Source organism: Zingiber officinale, chromosome 1A (genome assembly GCF_018446385.1).
Source record: "Zingiber officinale cultivar Zhangliang chromosome 1A, Zo_v1.1, whole genome shotgun sequence".
Taxonomy (NCBI): Eukaryota; Viridiplantae; Streptophyta; class Magnoliopsida; order Zingiberales; family Zingiberaceae; genus Zingiber; species Zingiber officinale.
Window position 1 is genome coordinate 141872473 of NC_055987.1, and position 21842 is coordinate 141894314.

At 40.7% G+C, this 21842-nt stretch overlaps 5 protein-coding genes across 6 annotated transcripts; 4 read left to right on the forward strand and 1 right to left on the reverse strand.

The window, feature by feature from the left end:
- The first annotated feature begins 276 nt into the window (after positions 1-276).
- On the forward strand, positions 277-1811 carry LOC122010465 (epoxide hydrolase 4-like). The gene is made up of 4 exons (XM_042567010.1): positions 277-1146; positions 1221-1310; positions 1389-1456; positions 1556-1811. Exons 1-4 carry the CDS (start codon positions 451-453, stop codon positions 1689-1691), a joined length of 990 nt encoding a protein of 329 aa, XP_042422944.1. The 5' UTR covers positions 277-450; the 3' UTR covers positions 1692-1811.
- Positions 1812-1925: 114 nt separating this feature from the next.
- LOC122036452 (protein NUCLEAR FUSION DEFECTIVE 6, mitochondrial-like) lies at positions 1926-3649 on the forward strand. Its single transcript, XM_042595767.1, has 3 exons — positions 1926-2142; positions 2217-2338; positions 3288-3649. The coding sequence occupies exons 1-3, from the start codon at positions 2006-2008 to the stop codon at positions 3305-3307; spliced, it is 279 nt and encodes a 92-aa protein (XP_042451701.1). The 5' UTR covers positions 1926-2005; the 3' UTR covers positions 3308-3649.
- A 3212-nt stretch (positions 3650-6861) lies between these two features.
- Positions 6862-7637, forward strand: LOC122036472. The gene is made up of 2 exons (XM_042595799.1): positions 6862-7112; positions 7194-7637. Exons 1-2 carry the CDS (start codon positions 6881-6883, stop codon positions 7517-7519), a joined length of 558 nt encoding a protein of 185 aa, XP_042451733.1. The 5' UTR covers positions 6862-6880; the 3' UTR covers positions 7520-7637.
- Positions 7638-7743: 106 nt separating this feature from the next.
- Positions 7744-13582, reverse strand: LOC122036460 (dehydrogenase/reductase SDR family member on chromosome X-like). Of its 2 annotated transcripts, none has more exons than XM_042595787.1 (10): positions 13293-13582; positions 13148-13214; positions 12528-12556; positions 12232-12440; positions 11001-11119; positions 10769-10835; positions 10581-10676; positions 9973-10126; positions 9673-9881; positions 7744-7941 (listed from the first exon to the last, which is right to left on the reverse strand). In XM_042595787.1, exons 1-9 carry the CDS (start codon positions 13515-13517, stop codon positions 9723-9725), a joined length of 1125 nt encoding a protein of 374 aa, XP_042451721.1. In that variant the 5' UTR covers positions 13518-13582; the 3' UTR covers positions 7744-7941; positions 9673-9722. The 2 variants fall into 2 exon arrangements, with proteins under 2 accessions (XP_042451721.1, XP_042451713.1); XM_042595779.1 differs by having other exon boundaries at positions 10581-10656; positions 10734-10835; positions 13293-13581.
- A 3302-nt stretch (positions 13583-16884) lies between these two features.
- On the forward strand, positions 16885-21001 carry LOC122010475 (probable LRR receptor-like serine/threonine-protein kinase At1g05700). Its single transcript, XM_042567018.1, has 13 exons — positions 16885-17011; positions 17097-17661; positions 17732-18204; positions 18336-18477; positions 18550-18621; positions 18703-18774; positions 18860-18940; positions 19025-19176; positions 19279-19505; positions 19609-19735; positions 19991-20056; positions 20149-20341; positions 20439-21001. The coding sequence occupies exons 1-13, from the start codon at positions 16897-16899 to the stop codon at positions 20773-20775; spliced, it is 2622 nt and encodes an 873-aa protein (XP_042422952.1). The 5' UTR covers positions 16885-16896; the 3' UTR covers positions 20776-21001.
- The last annotated feature ends 841 nt before the right edge of the window (positions 21002-21842 follow it).

Genomic DNA, 21842 nt, shown 5'->3' on the forward strand with positions numbered 1-21842 from the left:
GCAGGCATGCTGAAAATGTCTTTTCATATCGTGAAACAAAAGAAAGTGCATGCGTAATCCTGATGAGCTCGACCGGTTCCTTAACTTGGTGGACTAACCTTTTATGGTTTAGTTTGGAGGCCAAATTCCAACAACTCTGCAGGGAGGGTCAAAGAAAAACAAAATTAAACCGTGTCCTATAGCAGTCCAAATTTAATGTATAGGTGAAGTGGTTGAGCAACATGAACGCATATACAGATGATCGCCCAGTCAAATAGTTCTGTAGTCTCTTGTTTTAACTAGCAAATCTAAAAAAGATACGAGATGTTGCCATTGATTCGGTTTCTGTGTTCTTCTTCAATTTCCTTTTAAAAAACATCAAAATTTCCCTATATAAACTCCATTCCGATTGCCAGATTTAGATTGAGCGAGGAGTAGAGAGCCAGTGGGGAATCGGTTCCAGAATCGAAAATGGTTAACTGGGTCGAGGCACAGAAGCCGCTCCTCCACTGGCTGGTTCACCGGGCGGGCCTCCGGCAGCAAGCTATCGAGATCGAGCCCGGCACCGTCATGTGCATGTGGGTTCCCAAGCACAAGGCCACCAACAAGAAGGCGGTGGTACCGGAAGCAGCAGCAATAACCAAGACGGCCATCCCTGCCGCCCCGGCCAACGCCGCCACCTCTGCCAGTGAGAAGCCGGCGGTGGTCCTGGTGCACGGCTTCGCCACTGAGGGGATCGTGACGTGGCAGTTCCAGTTCGGGGCATTGACGAGCCAGTACGACGTGTACGTGCCCGACCTCTTCTTCTTCGGCGGCTCCACCACCGCCTCCGCCGACCGCTCCCCGGGCTTCCAGGCCGAGTGCCTCGCCGCGGCGCTGAGCAGGCTCGGCGTCGAGCGGTGCACCGCAGTGGGGTTCAGCTACGGCGGGATGGTGGCGTTCAAGATGGCGGAGCGGTGGCCGTCGCTGGTGACGTCGCTGGTCGTCTCCGGCTCCGTCTTCGCCATGACGGACTCGATCGGCAAGGCCACGCTGGACCAGCTCGGCTTCGCCTCCTCGTCGGAGCTCCTAATGCCGGAGTCCATCAAGGGACTCAAGGCCCTCCTCTCCATCTCCATGCACAAGAAGCTCTGGTTCCCCGACTTCCTCTACAGGGATTTCCTGGAGGTTCTTAATTTTTATTCCAATTTAATCCATATATTTTACAAAATAGCGATCTAAAATTGTTCATCCGTGAACAGATCATGTTCAGCAACAGGAAGGAGAGAGCAGAGCTACTGGAAGGTTTGGTGATCAGCAACCAAGACGCCAAAGTGCCCACTTTGGATCAGGCTAGTTTACATAACACCCACAAGTTGAAATTAACACAATTTAGTTTTTGACAAACATTCTTCTGAATTGCTTGACAGAGAATCCTGTTATTGTGGGGAGAGAATGACAACATATTTAACTTAGAGCTTGCCAAGAAGATGAAAGAGTGAGATAATCAGTTATAATCAGGAAGCAATTACTACATGCATCTACTTCTTTTTAACGTGTTTTTTTTTCTCCTTCGCTTTTGGACAATGCAATCCAGACAACTAGGCGAGAAGGCTTCTGTGGAAATCATAGAGAACGCAGGGCATCTTGTTCACGTCGAGAGGCCGTGCGTTTACAATCTCCACCTAAAGAAATTCCTTGAACTCGTCAATTCTGAAGACGCCGAGAACTGACTGCATAATCCTCATGATTCAATTACATGTTTGTGAACCACATTATTATTGTTTGTATTGTCTCTAAATTGTGAGAATAATCGAAAGTTTTGGAATGTTATTAAAGATATAATTTTTATCTCTTTCGACTTCTTCTTTTATGTTATTTGTTATTAAAAATAAGTTGGTCAAAGTCATGCTTTGAGGTCCAATGAAGTTCGAGTCCGACGTGCGTGGTTTTATTTTGCGGTTCGTTAGTTGGTTCAATTCGACTACGAGTACGAGCCCTAAAATCGTCGCGTGCGCCAACCTCTGCAGACAGACCGAAGCGCGTCATGATCGCGGCCGCCAGGTCGATCCTCCTCTCGCCTTCACTCCGGGGCGCCGCCTCGAGGGCCGGATCGGCGCGGCCTTCCCTTCTTCGGTCCGTCCCGAAGCAGAGGCGGCCCTTTGCGGCGCTCCGCTTCTTCAGGTGCCCGCCACGTGTGTTCTCTCTTCCTTTCTTTCTCATCTTTGCGCAAGCTTAGTTTCTTTCGGATTGTTAAGGTCTCCTGTCGAGGCGAGCTTCTGTGTGGAAACGATGCTGCCGATGCACAGTGTCACGGCTTCCGCGTTGATGACGTCGATGCTCGCGATTTCGCGCAGGGGTTGTGGGTGGCTGTCGGAAGGTATACTCCGAACCATTCTTGTCATGGTTGCATTCCCATCTTCATGAAATTTGCTTATCTAACTGAAGCAACTCTGTAATAGGAGTTGGCTTCATCTGCTCTGATGAGGGATGTTATCTTAATTGCTTCACTTGAAACCCACATTTTACTGCAAGATAACCATTAGGCCCTAGAACATCATGTAACTATCTCCATTATAGAAGGGAAAATATTCGATTAACTAGTAAATACTAGGGGGGGAAATAGAATTTCCACATAGGAATCACCTAAAGCTAAGATTTTTATAGGTGTAGCTAGTAAAGACACTTCAAGAAGAAGCAAAATAATAAGAAATGGATCTAGGTAAATACTGATGTTCTCACGTAATCAGGTTGGCATATGTTTTTGAGCCTCGTGTAAATGGGTTATATCTTTCACAATCTGATTGATTTGGCCAAGTTGCAGTCTGAGGCAATTTTGAGATCATGCGACAAGCATGGATGCCCTTGAGAATGAGTTCGGGATAAATATGTGGATTAATATTCCAATGGAATTTGAGATGGTATTAGCATAATGGAGTTTCTTATGTACAATGTTTGGTTTGCAATCTTACTGTTAGCTGTACTCTTGGGACAAATTTTAAAAATATATTATCCCATGGCAATGCATTCTTTCTGTATTTGTATTCTATAGGTGTCTTATTTATGTTTTAGATGGCAGCGTTATCTTTTAAGTAACACCATCGAGATGTTAGAAAAATGATCTTTTTTTAATTATAATGCTGCTATTGTTGGTGATTTTCTGCTAATTTTGCATAACAGAAAACCCAGCAAGTTATTAATGTTGAGAATTCATGGAGTCTTAACTTGCTATGAACTCAGTTTCTATCAAAAATTCTTACATTAATATCTGGCCAAACTAAGCAGATATTTACTATACTGATATCACTTTCATCTTCTATTTATATCAGCTAGCAATGAGGATGTATGACGGTTGACAAGCAGATTGAAGCTGTACTTTGGTCAAAAAATACCAATACCGTTAGACGAAGTTAGCTTTGATTATGGAAGGAGGATAGATTGCAAAACTTGTGAGACATCAGATAGACAGATGATCCAAATATTCAATTGTTTTCCCCTGCATTCATTTCTCAATATAATGTCACAGTTCATTTCTGAGCATCAGTCTTATGTTGGTGGAAGTTGTTCGAAAGGTTACTTCTGATGTTATTTATCCATTTTTCTTGGTTAGCCAAATCTTGTATCACAAGATGTTGCGATACTTGGTTTTGTATTTGCTTATTAAATTATAGCTCGTCAAATTAAAGGCAAATTTTGGTTGGTCATTTCTTCAATTTTGGCAATACTTGTCTTTTATCCTTCTGAGCTAGAGCTTAGATACTTGATTCTTTGTGTTGTAGATGGATGAATTGTAGATTTGGAATGGCAGCAATGCACGGTGCGGATTCTTCATGGTTGTTTTTCGTAAACAATTAGCAATGGATGCAATGTTCCTCCTGGCCGTAATTTTTGGTTTTTTGCTTCATTTCTTCTTCAACTTTTTATATTTAAATATAATGCTGCTTTAAAACCATCTTCTATTTTTTTTTTTTTAAGGGAAAGTTTGACGATTTGATGACTGCGAAGAACTTCTTCTCGATGAGATGAATTGGATTTGGAGGAGTTTCTGGTAAAAATTGCCAGTGAGAACTGAGATAAAATGCAAGGAAAGATTCAATTCCGTCTGCGATCGACCTTGCACTAGTTTTTCGATCTATTTGCCAAACATGGCTTCGCAAATGTCCTCGAACGCCTGGAGGATCGCCCGGTGGTGCCTGTCGGAGTTCAACTTGAGGTACGAGTGGAGGAGCCGCTCCAGGTCCGGAGCCCTGTTCATTTCGCGCTCCACGATCATCTCCACCATGGAGCTTCTGAAGTCGCCGTAAGGGTCGGTGGACTGCTTCACCACCGCGAACCCCGCTGGATAGTTGCCCTTCGCCGGTGAGACGGAGACCAACGGCCGGAGGTCCTTCGTCGTCGACCGCGTCGCGTGCCTTCGTGGCGGGAGTTGTGTGGACTTCATGCTGTGTGTGTTTTTGTTCTTGTTCTTGCTGTTGGTGTGGTGGTAGAACTCGGAGGAATCGGAGGAGAAGCTCTTGGACGAGAACAAAGTAGTTCTCGATTCCTCCTCATCGTCGCTGCCGAAGAGATCGAGCTCGTAGTCCGACGAAGAAAGACAGGGGAAGCTTCTTCCTTTCATTCTCGGATCCAAATCTACCTTGCTCCTCTGCTTCGTACTTCCATCCGGCTTCCACTTCCTCTCCTCCTCCTCCTCCTCCTCCGTACCGATCAAGGAGAGCAACGGCTCGGAAGCTTCGACGGACCGGAGCCCGCCACAGTTGATGGAGACCTGCACGACCGGAGCTATGCGGCGGCGGCACCGCCGTCCATTAGTTGGAAAGGACCAGTACTGCTGGTCGAGCTTGCACCGTTGGTTCCATCCGGCGTCGACCTCGGTCTCCGGCAGCTGCGGCGTCAGAGGTTTGGCGGCGACGCCAGCGGTGGAGCAGGAGGAACCGAACAGCATCCGCGCGAACCGCTGCTTTAGCTTGCTGCTGCCACTTCTATCGACAGATTTTTCCATCATAAGACTAAGAGATCACGTCTGCTATCGACTGGAACAAGATGAAGGACGAGAGCGAAAGAATGCGGTATTTATAGCAGAATCTAACGGAATTGGTGCCTGGAACTGCATGCTCATGGGGATTGTACCGCCCGTGACCTGTAATTGTTTAAGGCTCCTACAAAAGTCGACCTGCGATGGGAGCAAGTAGTCCAACCACTAGAGTCCCATTTGAACAATTACAAGTTCAGTTTGGTGAGCTGAAACATATTTGAAATCGGACCGAGCAATGTAACAACGGCTCTCTTTGCAAACGAAGCATTAATTGTTTTTAATTTGGATTTTGAAGTGTTCTTCTTGTAGGTGGTGGCTGCTAATGGAGAAGCAGGCAGATGCCTTCTCGTTTGGCCAAGAACCCTGTTGCTACGCCTTTGTCTTGCACGATGGCCCATTTCTGTTAGCAGACAAACAAAATCTAAATTGGGAGTCAATAACTGTTCATCTCTTTGTGAACAGCTATAGCCCATAGGCATGGCCATGGTGGTCCAATATATTTATCGCTTTTAAGTATCAAGTCTGATCAGAGTCATATGATTGGCTAGATCCCATAAAGCAGAGAATATTTGCATTGCTTTGATAGCTAATCTATTCCAGTTTTAAAAGTTTTCAGAGAATCAATTATACACTTATTTGTACCTGTAGCCTTCTTGCTAGTCCATCGGTCAACCGTGAGAAAGATCCAAATTGGATTTTGATATCTTTCCATTGATCTTCATATGGGCTAGATGTATCTTTGATGATACTGAGAGGGTCAAAAATGAATCGATATCCGAATCGATCTGAAAAAAAATCAGATTCGGATTGGACATTTTCATATTCGGATCGGGTTCGGATTGAAGGGTTAAAAATTTTCGGATTAAATCGGATTAGAGTTGACCTAAATAAATATAAGATTTAGTGGATTTTTTTTAGGTTAAATCGAATTTTATTTTAAAAATTAAGATGATTTTATGTATATTAATATTATATTTGTATGATAATAATGGAGCATTGAGATAAAAGTGAAAAATTATAAAAAAAATAATAAAAAAAATCATTTTAAATCGAATTTTCGGATTATTCGGGTTGGGTTTAAGTTGGTCGGGTTCGGATTTAGGGATATTGGGTTGAACTCGAGTTCGGATCGAATTTGAATTGGATTAAAAAAACTCAACCCAACCTAATCGGATTCGATCTATCTATCCGAATTGACACTCTTAGGTGATCCTCTTTCTTCATCCCAAACCAACAACCGACAACTCCTAGTTTGCTTGATCCAAAAGCAATTTGATCACTTGCCGACCCAGTTAATTAACGACCCGATAAGGAAGCATCCGACTAGAGGCAACTCCTTATCCGATCTACCTCCAATGACTTGTCCAGAGCCATCAAAAAATCGGTTCATCATCCGATCTCCACTGAATCACACACTACTATGAAGTAATTCGTCAACTCGCCATGTTATTGTTTACGATGCTCAAGCAGAGTTCCTTTTGCAGGACCCCAACTGCAGCCATGGAGGGAAACCGCGACTTCTCCCATCACACTTGGAAGTCGACGCTAAACATAAAGATAAATAGCCTGCCTTCATAATAAAACTAATATTGCAGCGATCGAGGGTTGACTCAAATGCAAACCATCAACTTGTTCATGTGCGTGGTTCAATTCAAGATGCAGCAATTAAATCTGCGCCATCGTTTTACGATGCTTGATCCAATCAGGATTTGCGTGCATGGCCAGCTTCTCGCTGGCTAGCTATAATTTTTAATCTCTATATTTCACTCTTCTTCCTCTCTCAAGAAATCCAGCAAGCAGCTGCTATAAATAGGGTGGTAGTTCAGGTGCAATTGAATTATATAAGAACTGAGAGTTAGAAAGAGAGATCATACTTGGTACTATACCATGGCTAGTGTTATTTCATCCATACTTGGTCGTCAACTTTGCCTTGTACTGGAGTTCTTGATCCTCAGCATTGCTCTCTGCCCTACGAATGCGAATGCCACAGCAGCGCCGGCTCCTCCTCCAGCACAGCTGCCAGTGTCATCGAACTTCACCATGGCAGCCGAGGGGGTCGTCTACTGCAGATGCTATCTCCCTGGCTATGTGCCGTCACTGGACGCTGCTCCTCTTCGAGGTGAATTTTTTTACATCTAATTTCTTAATTTTAACAAATTTCACTCGTCTAACTGTAGAATTTATATCGAATCTTGCACAGGTGTGGTGGTTCTTCTGAGGTGCAATGGTGGTGTGACGAGCAGCGTGGTCAATGTCAGGGGAGTCACCGACCGGCAAGGCTACTTCTACCTGCAGACGCAGCTGAGATCCAAGTACCTGGCTCGCTACTGCCGGGTATTTGTGGTGTCGTCGCCGGTGAGGACGTGCACGGTTCCACAGCAATACAAAGAGCCAAGGAGAGGGAAGAGAGATAGCAGTCGAGGGATCTCACTCATCTTCGAGAAGAAGTTGAGTGATGGAATCGTCCTCTACAGTGGCGGCTTCATCGAGCTCGGCCCTTCCAAATCCACTGCCTGTCGCTATTGAACAATGGAGCTCGTAAGCAGTAGAGTTGGTTCTGAAGATCAGCAGCTAGTTAATTAATTGGTTAGATTAAGGGGGTTGTTGCATGGGTAGAGATAACTGTGGTTTCAGTTGTTAGTTTCATAAGATTAAACCGAACTTTTAGTGGCATGCTGAAGATTTAGTTGCATGGGTAGAATTCTACAAGATTGAAGAGGCTCTTATTGATTTAATGAAGGAAACAAAAGTGATGAATCATTGAATTATAATAAATAATGGAAGTATCCGGGAGCACTTTCTCTTTTGAGTCAACTTAGAAACAAGCCAGGCTGATATTTACTTGAACATTAGTACTGTTTTGTTGAATACATTTTGATGCAGATGTCTCCTCCAGAATACACAGATAATGAACTAAGTGGGAACTGAAATTGCACCAGCTATCATATCTGAAAAAAGAGATTTACATAACGTAAATGAGGAGACAATCAAGCTATCACTCCAATAGAACTTCACATGTAACTTAAGCTACTTCAAACAGAAATTAGAGTTGAATAAAAACCAAAAGGATTTATAGCAAGATCAGAGACAGGGCAACATAAAGACAAAAAGATAAGATATAGCATCGCGACTAGGAGAACTACCAAAGCAAAAAAAAATATGTTCAATCTGATCACAATCCAAATAAGAGAAAAAAATATAACATTGTGACAAAAGGTGAATACGTTCGCCCCCAGCGCCCCCGCCAATCCGTCCCAAGATAAACACGGAGGAGATAAATCACGGATGACTATTAAGGTGCGTTTAGTTCGGGGTTATTCTTGATAACCTTGGTTATCCATCTAAGGTTATCAACAAAAACCTTGTTTGGTTTAGGTATTCGATGATTCCCGAGTAATGTTCCATGCCTGACACGTCAGCAAAAGGGTCATGAAGCCCGGAATCGGAAAACCTCAGAAAACTAAAATTTTTCTTAATTTCGGGGTTAACGAATTTTTTTTACCAAAAATACCCTCCGATAAGAAAAAATATGGAAAAAAGAGAAAAAATGTAAAAAAAATATTAAAAAATGTTTAAAAAATTTAAAATTTTTAAAAATAAATAATTTTTTAAAAAAAATATATAAATTTTAAAAATAAAAAATTTAAATTTTAAAAAAATTTAAAATTTAATTTTTTTTAAAAAATAAAAAAAAAATTAAAATTTTTTTAAAAATTTAAAATGTTTTTAAAAATTTAAAATGTTTTTAAAAATTTAAAATGTTTTTAAAAATTTAAAATTTTTTTAAAAATTTAAAATTTTTTTAAAAATTTAAAATTTTTTTAAAAATTTTAAAAAAAATAAAAAATTTAAAAAAATTAAAAAATTTTAAAATTTTTTTAAAAATTTAAAATTAAAAATTTTAAAAATAAAAAATTTATAAAAATTTAAAAAATTTAAAAATAAAATAAATAAATAAAAATTAAATTTTTAAAAATGTAAAAAAATATAAATATAAATAATATAAAAAATATAAAAACATTAAAAAAAAATAAAAAAAACACATAAAAAGGTAAAAAAATATACAAGAAAAAGAAAAGTAAAAAAAACATAAAAAAATAAATAATAATAATAATAATATTATTATTATGTATAGTTGATTTTGTAATTGAGGGTAATACGGTAAAATATTAAACTAAGGTATTCATTAAAACCTTCAAACAAACAAGTTTTTGTTGCATTACCTAGTTTGAACCAAACAACATTTGGTTATGTTTTATTCCCCATAATCTTGGTTATGTGATTACCTGGTAATCACATAACCAAGGTTATACATGATAACTTGAACCAAACATACCCTTAGTCTTTGGAATAATGACTAACACATAAAGAAGACATTTACCTCGGAGCAAAAAATATAACATGCAGTTTAGTCTTGGTTGCACAAATAAGAAACAATATGAAGTTACTGCCACCATCCAGCTGGCTGGCGGAGAAGAGGCAGGAAGTTAGCGACAAGAGGGAGAAAGGAAGAGAGTAGATCAAAAGGCTAAAAATAATAAAAGGATGACATAAAGTTGATTAGCGGGCATCCTAGAGAATTTTTTGTTCTCTGTAAAATAGATTTTTTATGAAGTGACCAAAATGAGTTACATATAAATTCCACCAGAGTAGGCTAAAGCTCAGCATGAAAAACTTACTTTGGCACCAAAAAAAGTCTTCACTCGTCCCCAATCGGATGATTAGGGAGCTAATCAAGCTTTGATAGGTTCACTATTCTTGACTTGCATTCTTGCAACAGCTCATATGAGCATAACCATAGTTCCTTTGAAAGTTTTACATCATAGGAAATGGGAGAGGACTTAATTGTCCTGCCTTTTGCCCCATAGAAATATTTCCCTGATGCTTCCTAAAAAAAAGCATGATGAAAATAATAAATTCTAGTTTATTGGCTAGGTAGGAACCAACGGATTAACTGTTGCTACATCAATGAGACTTACCGGTGATGCCAAAGCTGCATCGATGATAGAACCAACTCCAATTTCAGGTGATTGTAGCAGATGAAGGAATCCCAGAACCATAAAAGCCAGCTTTTGTAAGGATGGGGGAAGTTCTCGCATTATGTTTGTCTCAACGAATCCAGGATCAGCAGCCCTAATATATGAGAAGGAAAGAGAGATAAATTCTTCATTTTTCAAGTTATACAATCAATATCTATGATATGATCTTACAAATGAACTGTTCAAACCATGGAGTACCATGACAAGCTAAATCATTGCACAATATACAAAGGTATGTAAATGGTTTCCTCCTTTCACACTCAAACTATTAACTTTCACAAGGGCAAAATAAGTGTAGTTTAATCTTGGAATATGAGAATTAAATAGCTTAAACAGAAAATAGGATGCCATAAGTTCAGACGAATGACATAATATGATTGTTGTGGTGTCAATACAAAGAATGGATACATCTTGTTATTTAATTTGGTCACTTATAGTAGATAAGTAAAAAGGGTTTTGAATTTATTTAAAGAAAAAAAGAAGATAGCTTTAATTAGCAACAAAAATCAAGCAATATTTCATCTTATCCTTAGAGAATGGTTACATACATGACGGAGACAACTGAAGCTGAATCCATTGCATATAGTTGGCGATGGAGCTCGTATGAGAATAGCAGTGTACAAACTGTTATGAAGGCATACAAACTGTGTATCAGAAAAGAAATTGGAGTAATTATTCATATTTCACAATGGTGAACTTACATTTAGAATATTCATAGGTTTGGGCAAAACAATACTTCTTTGAAGAAAAGACATGGAAGTTTTCTCTTGCTAGGATTCCCTTGTTTTGATCAACATGAGAAACTATGGTCAGAGATAAGCAGCACAGATTATTAGAATATAACACATGAATATGTAATGTGCGCATCAATGGAACAAAGAAATTTGCTTAATCAATAAAAAAAAACCTAGAAACATGGTGTCTTCTTTAATAACAATGATTATGCTGAGTTCTTGTTTTAAGCTCACCACATCTATGAGTAAATGATGTCACATTGACTATCCTTGAAGGTACTGGGCTATTTTTCAGCAGTGGCAACAGAATATTGGTCAGAAAGAATGCACCGAGGTAGTTTGTTTCTATCATCCTGCAATAAAAATCAAAAATCAAAACATAAATCCTACTATCACAACAGGAACAAAAAAAATGCCTTTCAGAGATAATCAGTTCCAGCAATTTCAACAGTTGAATCATGACTGTATGTTAACTTTTTTAAGAAGTAAGAATGCCCAGATATAAGACACAGGTGAACACAAATTAGCTAATATGTCAAGACACTATGTGGATCAGAGATTCATCCTACTATCACATAAAAAGTAGGCAGAGAATTATCTCGAGTAGGATCAGAAAGCTCTCTTCTAAATTGAAATATTGTACCCAAATTCTAGTATTGCACTGCTTGATGATTCGGATCTTTCTGTTAATACAGATCCATCGTTTGAATTCACTCAGCAATCTGAATGCACAAATAAAGAAACATGCATCATTTTACACTTGTTTACCCTGTACTGTTGCATGAAACTCAAACTCCAAGAAGAAACCTTATCTTATTGGAAAGGCAAAGCAAGTTTGCATGACATGAGTTTTCATAGAACACAACTAAATCAGAACTAAGGGTGTTTAAATTGAACTCAAGAATTTACTAGAAACCAAAATGGGAGGGTTCACTACTATTCTTTCCGACACTGGAAGTTTAGTCACATCTCTTTTTCTGATCACCAGCAGAGCAGCACAATTTTCAGATTATTTCAGAAACATTTATGATTCAAAATGAACGGACATCAAGTACAGCATTCCTTATGAAATAAATCTTTCCTATGAACACAGAATTGGCACAAGCAGTCAAGGGCACAACTACTAATCTCAAAGGTGACTAATGAAGTTTTATTGAAGAGCGGCTACTTCTGTTAGGATTTCTGGATCAGACCATATTCAGACTGACTTGAACTCAAAAATCCTCTATCACTACTCACACAATCTGATTAATATAACAGTCATGCCGTTTTATTTTCTTATCCAAAACAAAAATTGTAAGATATACACAAAATTTCATAGAGAAACATACATAATTTGCCATGCAATAAAAAGGGCAAGAATTCTTAAAGTAAGTGAAGGGATCGGGAAATGTTTGAAATGATAAACTGCAGTCCTACAAAAGCTAATATAAAAGAAATTTGTAAGAAAGAACATAGAGATTACTCATCAAATCCATCTGCAGTAACACGGGAAGATTTTGCTAATATTCCAGCATTGTTTATGAGAAGTTGTACTGAAGGATGAAGATTAGCATCTTGCAGCCACTGTTTTAAATTACACTCAAACTTCATAATTGAATGCATAGATGAAATGTCGAGTTGAAATGCTTCTACATAGGCATTAGGATCATGTTTCTTAATCTCCCAAACAGCCTGTACAAGATGCAGCAAAAAGACAACATAATTTTCCAAAGTATAAAAGGAGATATATACCATTGATGCTCGAACTGTAAGATATACCTTATTTAGTGCCTGAGGAGAACGTGAAGCTTTTGATCGTGTAAATAAAATGAACAGATTGTTAGTTCATTAATATTCTATGATGAAGAATAAATGTAGTGCATGTGAAAAGATTCCGCAGTGGTTTACTTAATGGAGACAACATCAGATGCAGCTAAGAACAAGTTCCCTAAAGTGTCGCATGAAAGTTTGTCAGTTCTTCAAGGAAGGGCATAAAATAAACAACCAGTTTAGTTGCCCGACTGGCAGAGTGGGTGTCGTACCGGGAACTAATTCAACGTGTCTTATTGAACATCTAAATTTTATTCAAATACATTTGTAAGCAAAATTTGATATGGACCAACAACTCATCAAGACATCACAAAAAAAAACATAACTTTAATCAAATATCTCAAAGAAGATAACTATCACATTTCCTTAATGGTTCACCTCACGGAAAAAAAAATATATATCAAATGCAACTAAAGAACAAGTTCCCAGAGACGGCGTTGTACTAAGAACTAAATGCAACGCATCAAATGAACATTTGAATTTTGTTCATAAATAAAAATGAAAATTTGAGAGCAAGAGTTGATGTCAAATAACTGTAAAAAAAAATATCGATCATCGCATCTTCTTACCGAGAAGAACATGGTAGCCTTCAGCTGCCAGAGCTCTGGCAGCAGCCTTGCCCAATCCAGAAGTGGCCTGCCAACAACAAGCGGTGAACAAACCCTCAGAGTTACAGAAGGGGTCAAGAGGCAAAAGCGTGCGGCTAGGGCTTACCCCGGTGACCACGCAGATGGGCCTCCGAACGGGGCACTGATGTCCTGGACTGAAGCGGCGGCGAGGAAAGGGCGGCGGCGGCGGGCGGAGCAAGGAAGGGAAGAGGTTGGAGAGGTAAGGGAGCAAGAGCAGATACAAGCGGGAATAGACAAGGGCAAGCGCCCAATACACGGCCATCCTCCAGAACTGCAACGAGCACATCATCTTCGCCGCCTCCCAGTCCATCTCCCTCCCTCCCTCTCTCTCTCTGAATCGATCAATGGCTTTCGCCGATAACAGAAGAGACCGTTTTGATTAAGCAATAAATAAATAAATAAATAATCGACATTTTCTTCTGTTTATCTGTTAAAAATAATAATAATAAACGGATAAATTCTAAATAAATTTATAGATAGCTAAAATAACCACATAATTTTTTTATTGTTGTTTTCTTGCAATGGGCCAAGTCCAAACAGATGACTCGCTCAAATTGAAACGCAGACGCGTACGCGTGAAGAAGAAGAAGAGTAGAAGACGGCCCTTTGGTTTTACAGTTCTGTTCGTGCAGTTGGAAATGGATGCTTCCTAGCAACTTCTGTGAAGCTTTGTTCGACGATCAACGAAGCCTTGGCACACAAACGGATTAAGGAAAGTGGTCGCTTCCTTTAAATAAATTGATAATTGGAAAGTGGTGGCTCCCTTTAAAATATATATATATATATATATATATATATTTCATGTCAATTTCTACATATACTGATGCGGTGATAAAAAAAGGGTTTATTCGATAGGGTCAGTTGTCACGAGGGTGATCAGAGTCAAGACGGTCATCATTTAGATATCATATGACCAAACGGAGGATAATCATTGATACGGTGCATGAGCGTAGGGTCGAATAGATGACGTGGTTGGAAGTCAGTCTCACGGGCGGTCAGAGGTCAAGCCCTCATGACGATCCGAAGTCAAGCTCATGTGACGGTCAGTAGTCAAGTCTACGTAATAGTCAAAAATCCACCTACATAGCGGTCAAAAGTCTGGCCTATGTAGCGGTCAAAGGTTCGGATTACAGGACGACCCAGGTGGAACATAAGCAGTATTCAGGGGTCGGACCTACATGGTAAATAAGAATTCGAAAGATAAGACGTACATATTGGGATATATGAACGAATGCGTACAGGTCGGAATATACAATCCAAGGATTACAGGTCAGGATTTATAGACTTTCAGCGCATGACACATGGATCAAAGCGTACAGGTCGGAATATGCAATCCAAGGATTATAGGTCAGGATTTATAGACTGGCGGCACAGGACACACGGTCCAATGCGTATAGGTCGGAATATGCAAGCCAAGGATTACAGGTCAGGACTTATAGACTTGCGGCACATGATACACAGACCAAAGCGTACAGGTCGGAATCTACAGGACATACAGGCAGGGTAGGCGGATCAAAGACATACAGGTCAAGATAAGTGGACTACGGCTTACAGGTCAAGGAACACGGATCAGGATGTACAGGTCGGGATCTACAGGATAAGACTCGCAAAGCAGGATAGGCAATATACGGGCAAGATACGGATCAAGGTGTATAGGTCAGGATAGGAGGATCAAGGCGTACACGTCAAGTATGAATTCGGAAGGCTTGCAGGACAGGAAACATGGGTCAGGACGTACAGGTCGGGATATAAGGGCCAGGATATACAGATTAAGATAGGTGGCTCCAGGCTCGCAGGACAGGAAACACGGGTCAAGGCGTACAGGGCAAGATAAGCGGAAGTAAACTAAGGCTTACAGGTCACGACTTACAAGGTAAGGTAGGTCAGGAGTTCACAGGACAGAACACACAGGACAGGGATGGACACACAGGTCTGGATTTGTGAAGCGACAAACGCAGGTTATGAAATGTAGGTCTACGCCCACATATCGAGGCTGACATGCATAGGGATACAATCCAGGGTTAACAGATCGGGGCAAGCATTCACTACACGACAAGCAAGTCAGGGAATCGTAACAACTTGTCAGGGAATAATCACTGTCTGTCAGAGAATATGCTAACGGTCTGGAGCTCACTACCCACTGATTCCTTCCCAGACCTATAGGAGGACGCCACATGTCATTCATCACAGACAAACCCTGACATCCGACATTTCCTGACACCCGTCAAATTCCAGAAACACCCACGACCTTATAAAAGGGAAGTTTTGTCCCTTACGCAGGTATGCTCACTCGTCCTTTCATTCTCGTCTTCTACTTTTCGTCATTTCACTATGATTCTGGGGAAAAAGTACCTGATTTGAGCATCGGAGGACCTGACCCGGGGACTTTTTCCCTGGTTCTTGGTCTCTAACGTAGTGGCGGTTTGTCTGAGTGTGCGCAAAGCTCTCGTGTCGTCGTCCCCGTCATCACCCCCCGTCATCCGCTCGTGGGAACCCCTACAATAGGGGTCAGATCAACCAAGCGTCTCGGCGACTTTCCGTCAACACCGAGGACAGCGCAACCAGCCTCTGTCCGACTCAGCTTCCGGACGGGATCAATCGTATTGGTCGGTCGGACGATCAAGCCCCCGACCAAGAGATGAAGGCTCCGATCCGACCCCACCTTTGACTCAGGGAGGTGTTAAATAACCGACGTTCAATGAAGTGTTGAATGCCAGGAAGAGGAGACGATATGCAGAATCTTAGCCGATCAGCTACCCCACTCGGCCAAGCAACAGGATTCGACACAGGCTTAGCGGAGTTCTGGCTGAGCGAACGCAGCATAGGCTTAGCCGAGTTCTGGCCAAGCGGACGAAGCACAGGCGCAGTGAAATTCCGGCCGAGAGGCTAACCCGCTCGGCCCAACAACAAACCCACTGTGTTATCTCTCGACATTGTTTTGAGAGTTAGTACCGCTGATACCAGACATGGTCGACAGAAAGATCGTATGACGGAAATTTTCACTGTTACATCAGAGATATGCTCGGTTTGTTAAGGTATTGTGTCAGAGACACTTTATTGACAAGTCTTTTCAGAAAAAATTTCGAGAAGCGTGCTCACCTAAGGAAGCGCGTGCGCGCTACGGGAGCTCTATATAAAGGGGGGTCCAAGCATCGACGGAGATACGCGATATACACTATTTGCGCTACAGTATTCATTCTTGTTGCCCCGCCTTCTACATTATCGTCTGTGACTGACTTGAGTATTGGAGGACCAACGCCGGGGACTCCTTCCCTGACTCGACATTAATATCATCTGTCTAGTAAGATGGAGCAGAGTCTACGAGCGATCAACGAGACCTCCATATTCTAATTTTCCATCTCGACTTTCGGACATGATAAAATACATCTGCTGATTTTAACAGTAAAGATCTAAAATAATTCAGAATTACATGTAACTAAATGATACGTGATTTTGGTAATATTTCAAAACCTATACTTACGTTTCAACAACCAATTCTCATTCCGCAAGTCAGATGATGAACATTCATTTTTAAGTCATTCAAAGCCTACGTCTTCTCTATTAAAAATGAACAGGAAAGTACGACTGAGTTCAGGTCAACCATTTTAGTTTTTTGTTGATGAAATTCTCTTCCTGACATCCTTATTCGAATGTCAATTTCTCAATTACCATATCAAGAACTAGGATTCATGGAAGGAAGGCAAATTCAGGGGAGGAAGATGACAAGCAGATCGTGTTGCTTTGTGCTTCTGTTCGCTTCTGTTCTCATTCTCTGCGTTCATGGACAGCCTCCGAGCACTGACGGTGCTACAAATGATGTTTTAATTATTTTATCTTAATTTTTTATTTGTCTTCTCCTCTCAATTCTTGGTCATTCGATCGATCTCAGGATTCATTAGCATCGACTGCGGCATCTCCAGCAACCACAGCTACTCCGATCCTACCACCCAAATCCTATACGTCTCCGATGACCAATTCATCGACAGGGGAACCAACTACAATGTCTCCGCAACCCACGTAAACTCCCTCCGTCTCAGCGCGCAGCTACTCAACCTGAGAAGCTTCCCCGACGACGAACGGAACTGCTACTCCTTGCCGGCTTCGCAGCACACCAAGTACCTCGTCAGGGCGATCTTCTACTACGGGAACTACGACGGCCGGAACAGCGCCAGCGTCGCTAGTCCTCTGTCGTTCGATCTGCAGTTGGAGGTCAACCACTGGCGGACGGTGAACGTCACCAATGCCTCGGAAGTGTACAGTCACGAGGTCATCACAGTCGCCGCGGCGAGCGTAGTCTCCGTCTGTTTGATAAACACCGGCCAAGGAACGCCCTTCGTGTCGGCGATCGAGCTGCGGCCGTTGAAGAGCAGCATTTACAGCTTCGCGAATGTCAGCCAATCTCTAGTCCTCTGCTTCCGCAGCAACTACGGATCGCTCGACAACGAGGCAGTGAGGTGACTAGTAGATACTCACTCTTTCAGATATGAATTTTGCTGCAAAATCCAACAGAATTTGGTTCGGCAGATATCCTAAGGACAAGTACGATCGCATCTGGCAACCAACTCCTCCGGATCCTCGGTGGAGGAATATATCCACCAACTTCACGGTCGAAAACTTCGAACAGGACGAATTCGAGGCGCCGACGGCGGTGCTGCAGACGGCGTTCACGCCGGCGAGGTTCTTCGACAGGGAGATGCGGTTCTCTTGGGACTATTTTGAAGGCACTAACAAGTTCTTCGCCAACCTCCACTTCGCGGAGCTCGCGATCAACCGATCGAGGCAATTCAACATCTTCATGAACGGCGAACTTTGGTACGGCCCCTACGAGCCGCCGTACCTCATGTCCGACGCCGTCTATAGCGTCTTCCCCATGGAGGACCAAGCCAGCTACAACTTCCGTCTCACTGCGACGGGGAATTCCAGCCTCCCGCCGTTGATCAACGCGGTGGAGGTCTACTCTCCCATGCAGATTGAAGATACAACCACTGCTAATGATGGTAATTCAATCATTTTTTTTCATCTTTTAGAGGAAAAAATAGCAGATTCTTGCATATGATAAAGTTTTTAAATCTGGTTTCATCACTAGAAATATTGAAATAATGTTTGGGGAACGATTTAACCATTGTAGTCGACGCCATTACTGCAATCAAAGTAGAGTACCAAGTTAAAAGGGGGAGCTGGACTGGTGATCCCTGTGTTCCAAGGAGATATGCTTGGGACGGCTTGACTTGTAGCCATCACACACTTGATCCTCCAAGAATCACTTCTATGTAAGTTATCTGAAGGTGTCTGTGTGTATCTGTTTCCATCAAAAAGATCTTACGAGATCAAGCATTTTGCAGAAACTTGAGTTCAAGTAGATTGGCAGGAGGAATATCGACCTCATTTGCATCATTATCTGAAATCAGGAGCTTGTAAGTTCTAATTTAACATATATAGTCATAGTACAAGGAATAGGAACTTGGAATTGATGGTGTCTCTTTTACTTGCTGCAGGGATTTGTCATTCAACAATTTGACAGGAGTTATACCTGACAGTTTGGGAAATTTAACTTTGCTAACATTCCTGTTAAGTTCTATGATAACCTTATATTTCAGAATGTGAACTATAAAGATGACTATAATTCAACCTCATTTCTGTCTTTGGTGCCAGTGATTTGAGAGGGAACAATATTACTGGAGCTGTCCCAGTTTCCATCTTACAAAAGATGAATAATGGGACATTGACACTTCTGTAAACTTCTTTTTTCCTCCTCCATTTTTTTGATTTAGTTATGTTTCTTGAAAGCAATATCATTATCTCCATTTCCTAATACAGGTTTGACAGTTATACAAACTCTGAGCCTGTAGAAGCCAGTGACAAGAACAAGAACACCAATGTAATTCTAATTTCTACAGTTAGTCCAGCAGTAGTGATCCTACTTCTACTGGTGGTCCTAATTGCATGGAGAATGAGAAGGAATGAAAGAGGTATTTCTTTTCTTTCTTTCTTTTTTCCTTCTGTAGAACAAGGGTTTGTGATATTCTTGATCGAGTTAACACTAAAGCATCAATGTTGTCGGCGAATTGAAGATTTGGCTGCAGTTAGTGCTGAAGAAAGTGCAGTCATTCAAATGCAAGTGGATGTTCACTTGTTCACCTATGCACAGATAGTAAAGATAACAAACAATTTTGTAAGGTCGATTGGTAAAGGCGGGTTTGGAATCATCTACCATGGAGAACTAGAAGATGGCACTCAAGTCGCGATCAAGCTGCAGTCGCAGTTGTCCCCGCAAGGTGACAGGGATTTCCTGGCTGAGGTATGCAGCTAAAATTCTATCAGTCCAGTCGACAACTAACTATTTTCAGAATCAAGTTCGACCCAAGTTCTTAAGAATAATGGTTTTTTGCACTTTATGGCAGGCCAGAAATTTAACAAGAATTCACCACAAGAATCTGGTTTCTTTGGTTGGATACTGCAAGGATGGCAGTTACCTTGCTCTTGTCTATGAATACATGCCTCTTGGAAGCCTTCAGGAAAATTTGAGAGGTTTGCAATTCTAAGCCATGCAATTTGAAAACACAGATGCCTAATTCAAATAAAACAGACTTTTAGTTAGTATTATACATCTATATTGATCATTTAGAATGAAGGATCATCCTATCAAACTTTTGACATGATATCAGAACAATTAGCACCTTTCACAGAAGGTTGAAACTTCAGCATATATATGAACTCAATTCAGCTAGATCTTTGTATCATTGTCTATATCGATAAAGATTTCTATCTTCTGTCAAATTGAAGGTAAAGCACATTCCCCTGGGTTAACATGGGCAGAGAGGCTCCACATTGCACACCAAGCTGCACAAGGTTTCAACCTAAACATCAAGAATCAGTTTTATGTATATCATTCTACTTCATGGTATCGACACCAGCTACAAACCTTGATCGTCATCATACAGGGCTGGACTATCTACACAGGGGTTGCGAGAAACCGATAATTCACGGGGATGTGAAGAGCAGCAACATTCTCTTGGGTGAAAGTTTAGAGACTAAAATAGCTGACTTTGGGCTTTCAAAGACCTTCTGCAATGAGTATGACACAGATGGTTTCGCATCGAAGGTGGTCGGCACACCTGGATACATTGATCCACTGTATGCCATTTTCTCCAATTCATGGAATTGTTATAAGGCCTGAGACTAGAAACTAAATCCAACAACTCAAGTCGACTGCCGTCTTAATATTTTGCAGGTACCAAAGTAATCTACGGCTCGATGAGAAGATCGATGTGTATAGTTTTGGAGTGGTTCTCCAGGAATTGGTCACTGGCCAACCTCCAATGATTCCAGATCCAGGAAGGGGTCACATATCTAAATGGCTGTCGGAGAGGATTCTCACAGGAAAGATTGATGATTTCATTGATGAAAAGCTGCAAAATGGAGATTATGAGCCCAACTCAGTGTGGAAGGTCGTTGACCTTGCAATGAGGTGCACAGCATCATCACCAGGCAGCAGGAGGCCTGAAATGGCTGAAATAGTGGATCAGCTGCAAGAAAGCATTGAATTGGAGAGGGGAGAGAGAGATTGATGGTGCAACCAAGATTCTCAAACTAAATATTTGGGACTCGTAGAGGGAGTTGTCAAGAAGTTTGTGTTCATCTCAATGATAAAGTTATCCAATTTGCTATGGTAGGAAACCTTTTGACTTCTGAGTCAGTAGTGGATGAATTGCCTCATGTTTCGTCACTGATTTTAGCAAAAGTTAAGACTTTTGACTTTTCTCCATTAGATTCAATTACAAAAATAAAACAAGAAGAAGAAGAAGAAGAAGAGATTATAGCATGTTTTTGGAAATCATAGTTCAACCAGTTCATATGGAAATGTAAGCATCTATAATTTTCTAAGAAAAGAGTACTCATAGTCCAATAATTAACATTAAACTAATATTAAAAGGTTGTTCTTTTAGGCTTATCTGGTCATAATACATTTACATACTTGCTTAATCGTTCAACCAGCCTAATACGTGTACTCAAGAAAATTTATATAATACTTTTCATCAAACAGATGCATAGAATCATAGTTAGGTAGATATTGTTGGAAGTGATCAGAAAAAATAATATAATAATTTTGACTAACAATACTATATAATTATTTTAAGTAGTTTAGTTACTTTAAAAGATTATGTTCAAGTAACCATTTTAATCAAAATTATTATAAGCTTATTTTTTTTAATTATTTAGTCATTTTCAAATATAAGCGAACAGTGTAGTTTCTTTAGATTCAATTTAATAAAATGGTCCTGATATATATATTTTTAAACTTTATATGATTAATTTTAACTAAAATTGTCATATATTTTATCTATATTTCATTTTTTTTTTTAAATGCTTTCAAATTAATAGAATATATTTAATCCTTCTTTGATGATTTAAAGAAAAGAGACGTTTATTTAATCGTCTTCCCCAATACACGATTCCTGTACCTGGCCGTCGCCAACACTTTAATTATTACAGGACAAGAAAGTCTGCAGCCTTAGAACTGCAAAGAGAAGAGCCCCTTCCCTGGAAGCAGATACGCTCGTCTGTCCCAATCACAGAGGCAACAACCTTATGAGACAGGCAGAGAGAGAGGAGCATAATAAACAAAAGCTTTGCA